The sequence below is a fragment of the Cajanus cajan genome, chromosome 8, assembly GCF_000230855.2.
Source record: "Cajanus cajan strain Asha chromosome 8, NIPB_CcT2T_4, whole genome shotgun sequence".
NCBI lineage: Eukaryota > Viridiplantae > Streptophyta > Magnoliopsida > Fabales > Fabaceae > Cajanus > Cajanus cajan.
Window position 1 is genome coordinate 54,300,767 of NC_138524.1, and position 6,494 is coordinate 54,307,260.

At 27.7% G+C, this 6,494-nt stretch overlaps 1 protein-coding gene across 1 annotated transcript; it reads left to right on the plus strand.

Annotated features, from left to right (window-relative positions):
• Window positions 1–1,221: 1,221 nt before the first annotated feature.
• LOC109789790 (uncharacterized protein At3g28850) lies at window positions 1,222–3,014 on the plus strand. Its single transcript, XM_083062323.1, has 2 exons — window positions 1,222–1,468; window positions 1,569–3,014. Exon 2 carries the CDS (start codon window positions 1,587–1,589, stop codon window positions 2,367–2,369), a length of 783 nt encoding a protein of 260 aa, XP_082918449.1. The 5' UTR covers window positions 1,222–1,468; window positions 1,569–1,586; the 3' UTR covers window positions 2,370–3,014.
• The last annotated feature ends 3,480 nt before the right edge of the window (window positions 3,015–6,494 follow it).

A 6,494-nucleotide genomic window follows, 5' to 3' on the forward strand; every position in this document is an offset into this window, starting at 1 on the left:
TAATAAATTATAATATTATATTTAAATATATAAATTATATTTAAAATTTATAAAAATAAATGTTTTAAATATATAATTTATATTTAAATTTAATATATAAATAATCATGTAAATGAAAATTAAATTAAATAAAATATTAAAAAAATTATTAAAACTTTTTTTATTGAAGAAAAAATTGTTAAAGACATTCCTGTATTAATTAGAGATTAATAAACACTCTTGTATTAAGTAGAGATTTATATTTAATATATAAATTATGATACTATTTTTAACAACTTTCTTCGATAAAAAGATCGTAAATTTTTTTTAATTTTTTATTTAATTAATTTAATTTAATTTTTATTTATTATAATTATTTATAAATTAAATATTAATATTTTAAATAAATTATAAAATAAATAAAATATTTTTGTTACATAATCTAAAATATAATTTATTACTTAAATATATATATATTAATTTTAAGTATATATATACATAATTTATTATAAATTTCAATTATATAACATCTAATAAACATACATACTAATTAGTAATAAATTTATATATTAATGAATTAAATTTAAAGTATTTAATAAAATTAATTAATAAAGTAACCAACTATTATAAAATATTCATTTATTTAATTACGAAAATAGTTTCTAAATTAAGAAAATAAAATTCCATTTGAATTAAATCAGTAAGAAAAGAAAAAAATTAGTTTATAAATTATACATTATTTTAATTAATTTATGAAAATAATTATTCAACAATTTTTTATTATAAAAATAACTATTTCTTTTGACAGAAAAAAAAAAAAAAGTTATGAACTGGAAAATTGAACTTATATATAAACTCCCAAGTCCAAGTAATATCAATTATCTATTTTTTAATAATATAAAAGAAAAAAGTTAACTTATTAAATTTTTTATAGTAACTATGGATTGATAGAGCAACCGTGAGTGCATAGATATTCTCCTTCCCAATTTAAATATTTTTTTGACCAAAATCTTAAATAAATAAATAAATAAATAATATTTTTCATTAAAAGTTTATTTAATTAGAGTTTTGTTGCAGCAGAAATTTAAGACCTACTACACCTACCTTGCACCTTTCTCACCATAATTCTATAGTCCACCACTAACACTCGTTGATGTGGAGTAGTATATTTACAAAAAGAAATATAGATTAAAATTAAAAAAGAAAAACATATATATTTTTTTCAATCTACAAAAGTACAAATTCTTGCCTTCGTAACTTGGACTCTCTCTAAAGTTCGAACAAAACAAACAAAAGCTAACCCTCTCTCTCTCCCTCCTCCACAAAAACCGTCACAATCTTTCTCTCTGCAAAACCAAAACGCAGGAAACAAAACAAAACACAACACAAACGACTAACCAACAGCAAAACACTATTCTCAAAACGACAACTCCCCACACCACAACGCAATCACCGTCGCCACTGCTTCCTCTTCCCTCTTTCCCTCGAGGTATCATTCAAACCAAGCCTTTCATTTATTTAATTTAATTATTACTTTTTTTTTTTTATAATTATTATTAATTATTTTTCCGTTTTAAATTCCGATGAAGCTCGAAAACTGAACCGTGATGGCGAGCAACGGCACCAATACGACGTCGTCTAGGTTTTCGTTTCTCAACCGCTCCCTGACGACGGTTAGCAAGGAAAAGCCGCCGCAAAAGCCGCCGCAGCTGGACCGTTCGCTCACGAAGTTCGTGGAATCCGCGCGCGGCGGCGTCGTGAAGAGGCTATGCAATTTCTTCGAATCGCCGAAGCCTTCGTCCTCGGAGTCTCCCAAACTCAGAGGCTCGAAATCGATCGAAAACTCCGATTCTCCGACGAAACCGCTCGATCCGGCGGCGAAATCGGTGGATTCCGCGTCGGTGATTCGGCTGCCAGGCACGGAGGATCGGATCGTGTTGTATTTCACGAGTCTGCGAGGGATTCGGAGGACCTACGAGGATTGCTACGCGGTTCGGAACATATTTCGGGGATTTAGGGTTTGGGTGGACGAGCGCGACATTTCGATGGACGCGAATTACCGGAAGGAGTTGATGAGCGTGTTGGGGGAGAACAACAAGAGGAAGGGACACGTGGCGCTCCCTCAGGTGTTCATAAGAGGGAGACACGTGGGCGGCGCTGACGTCATCCGGTACATGTTCGAGGTTGGGGAGTTGGCGAAGGTTCTGGAAGGCTTGCCGCGGACCAAGGGAGGGTTCGTGTGCGAGAGTTGCGGGGATGTGAGGTTCGCCCCGTGTGGGAATTGCAGTGGGAGTAGGAAGGTGTTTGATGAGGATGAAGGGGTGTTGAAGAGGTGTTTGGAGTGTAACGAGAATGGCTTGATTCGGTGTCCTAATTGTTGCTCTTCTTGAAGTTTTCAAGGAGGAAAAATATAATGAAAATCCTTGGTGTGCAGTTGTTGTTTGCATAAAACTTATATCTAGTTCTTTGGGTGTTCGCCGTGTTGTTGTCTAATCTGAATTGGAGTTTTACCTTCTGGCATTGAGATTGTTGGTGTAAAGTGTAAACTCCAGGATTTGGTGTTTTCAGTTATATGGTCAGAATTGAAGATTCATGTGTGTCATGAAGGTTTGTATTGGAGAAGATTAGTGTGGGTTGTCAAAGTGAAACTCTAATTGTGATCGGAGAATGATACTAAAAGCATGTAGTAGGCACTTTTTTAGGTGTGGGGGTGTGTGTGGTTTGAAGAAGGTGGGGGTGTTTGGATGGAGTGGGTTTGGTTAAGGTTATGTGGTGATTCAAAGCACTCTTTGAATTTTTTTTATGGGTGTTTTGTTTATGTGTTATGAGCTGATGGTTTCTTTGTTCGGCTCCTCCTTGAACTGCATTTTGTTCAAGAGTGTGATCATACACAAAAAATAAAAAATACCAGATGGGTTTGAGTAAGATGATGGTTGTAGTTCATTCACAGTACTGAGGAGTGTTTCTCCGCAAGGCAATGTAAATATTCAGTGTTCTTATCAAATGGATTTGCAAATATTGACCATTAAGGTTTATATTGAGAGTTTGTGAAATATTTGAGTATGATTTATGTGTTTGTTAGTGCTTTTTTTCTATTTAATTGTTTCTGGCTGTGTTTTCTTTTGTTTAACTTTTGATGTGATGGCATATAGGTTCCGAATTGCTTCAATTCAGCATGTCAAAATGCGAAAATGGCACGTGTCTGTGAGAAATGTGTTTCTCGGTGGGGACAGGATTTCTCTTCGGGGCAATTGAAATATTTGTTCCTGTGATCACGATGATTAGCAAATAACGGCCATTGATTTTATAATGATTCCTGGTTTCTGTTATTCTTATATAAGTTCCTTGATTTTGTGCCTTTATTTTATCATATCTCCATGTGCAAATGTGGTCGTAATATTAAATTTCCGTGGGGTTTTGGCAATGACTGACTCTGATGCTTTGTGAACTTCAAGGTCAGTTCATGCCATGTTATGTTGATTTTGCTGTTGTTTTCCAACACCTTGACCCTCTATTGATCCAATGAAATTTAACCGGTGATCAAAACTGATAAGATATTGACAAAGAATGTTAATAAAGCTGAGTGCACTTGTCTTTGTTTCAGAAAAATGTTAGTATTTTCTCGATAAATTTTGGGATTCGAATGGCTAACATATTCATTCAGAGTAATGTGGGTGCATTATATGGCTAATTAGATGCTATTGAATTTAAAGAGAAACCCAAAGAAAGAAGGGAAAAAAACATAAGAAGTTGAGAACAATAGTTCCTTGCAATATTCGTGCCTTTGACATGTTCCAAAGAAGATTCTGCAATACCAATGTAATATTGAGTCTTTGTTTTGTCACCTTATCCATTTACCCCTCAAATTAACAATTATGGTGGAATATATGTGGCACCCTCTTGATGTTTATCGAGGATTCAAAGGTTTTATTTTATTTTCCATGTTTGATGCTGGTGGTATAGGTACAAGATTGTTTTCCTTATTTCCATGATAATATCAAGAGGAAGATGTGGCAACTAATCCATAGCTGAAACGGTAGAGCGAAGACCAAAAGAATTAATAATACTATCATTTCTAGTTTAACTATTCTAAATAGGTTTTTGAGTTTATGATGTGAATTTTACCCGAACTTGTTCTTAATTTCTTTTGTTATTCCTCTCTCATTTGAAGTATCTGTTCGGAGTTCTCGTTCGATCTTCCAGTTATCAAAAATTACGAGTGTCCCCTTAGACAGGTATAATTATCATTTTTATTTTTATTTCTTTTGATCGGAGAGAAATGTAAAAAATTATCATAGGAATTTAGTTCTGTTGGAACAAAGCGTCTCGATTGTTGTAAATTTTCTTGATGTGAAATTCAATTTTCATAGATATAAAAGAGAGATGTGTAAGCATTTAAAATGAGTGTCAATTACTTCTTTCACACGTGAATATTTATTTATTATTTAAATTAATTTGTGAATGAAAAAATGTGGATAGAAGAGAAGGTTTTACTAGAATAGTTATACCAAAACTACATATCATTAACATTGTCACATAATAGTTGTTTTTTTTTTTAGATTTTTAAATTAGTATCTTTACTTTGAAATGAAGTAGTTAGCTTATACATGATAAACATTTATTTTTATATAATTAAAATTTATAATAATTAAATTTTTTAAATATATAATAAACAATTTAAACTATAATTTTAAATTATTATAACCATTAATATTTTTTAAAAAATTTAAATAAAATTTAAAAATAGAAATAAAAGAATATATATTACAAGATAGGAAAATAAGAATTAATATACAAGTCATCAATTTGAGATAAGAGATATTCTTGTATAGACACGTATATTAAATAAAAATTAAACCAAAATATTAGGTTAGAAAATAGTAAAGAGCTAAAAATATACTTAAAAAAAGTGAAAACAGAGAAAAAAAACGTGATTATCTCCATTAAGCACAATCACATATTGGGCAGCCCCCCACTTTTTTTCCTTTTATTTTTGAAAACTAATATATATATATATATATAACTTTTATATGTATAAAAAAATATCTTTATATTATAAATGATAATCAACACTCATTATTTTAAATATATTTACGATTTTTAAGTATTTATTATAATATTATTGACTAAATTATATTTTTAGGATTTAATTTAATTTAACTATTTTTAAAATTTTAATTTGGTCCTATGATTTTAAAATATGTTTTATCTTTATGTTGAAATTGACACTAATGTCATTAATGAAATTAGATGAAAGGATAATATTGAACAATTTTTGTTTAAAATTAGATGATTAAATTGAACATTTTAAAAATAATGAGATCGAATTGAACATTTTAAAAATAGTAGGACTAAATGAAATAAAAAAGAATTCTCATTTTTTTTGTTTAGATAAATTTGAATTTTCTTTTACTTATCTTAACAAGATCATGAATGATAATAAATTGAATACTTGTTCAATTTTAAATTTATCTAGATAAAAAATATTAGATAAATTTTTGTTCAATTTAGTCCTGTATTTGTGAAACGTTCAATTTAGTTTCACTATTTTTAAATGATTTTAAGTTGGGCCTTTAATTTTCAAACAACATTCAATGTTGTTCTTTCATTCAATTTCATTAACATTAGTATGAATTTGGACGGAAGAATAATATTGAATATTTTTAAAAATTAAAGGACTAAATAGAACCATTTAAATATAGTGGAATCAAAATGAATATTAAAAAAATAAATAGAAAAACTAAAAATATAATTTAGTCTAATATTATTATATAATTATTATAAAAAAAATATGTAATATTTTAAATATTATAATGTTAAAAGATAATTATTTTAAATATAATTATATTATGAATTTTAAATACACCCACATATTACAAAGAGTGCAATTTAATATTACTAAAAATAACCTAAATATAAATTAGTGTATATCTCTAATTATTCCAGGTGTAGTTGTCATTCACATAAACAATCTCGATTAAAATGGTATTATTTATGTAAAATATAATATAATATATTAAAACTATAACAAAATATAATTATTTTTTTATTGAACATGCATTAACAAAATATACATTAAAATAGTTATCTCTTAATAACAATAAAATAATATTTTAATAAATATTTAAAATATCATAAATATCTTTAAAAGAATAAATATTAGTTAATATTTATAAAAATAATTATATCTATTATAATTTTCAAACTAATACAAAGTAAATAAAAATAATATTACTATTACTAGGTTTGATTAAAAAACATGCGAGAAAGAAATAGAAGGCAAGCTGAGTCGGAAAAAAAGTGGGTTAAAATATTTTTCAAGGTAATACTTAATTTTTTTAGTTTCTATAATTTAAAATAGATATTTTTAATTTTATATTTATTTTTTTAATCTTTTTTTAAGTTCCTATAATTTAAGAAAGATATTTTTATTCTTATATTTACAAATTTTTAATCTTTTAAAGTCCTTATCATTATTTTTTTTTAATAATATTATCTGTGTTAACATGATAGAG

Bases quoted from the DNA above. Each gene is read 5' to 3' on its own strand.
- LOC109789790 (XM_083062323.1), top strand. From the start codon at position 1,587: ATGGCGAGCAACGGCACCAATACGACGTCGTCTAGGTTTTCGTTTCTC.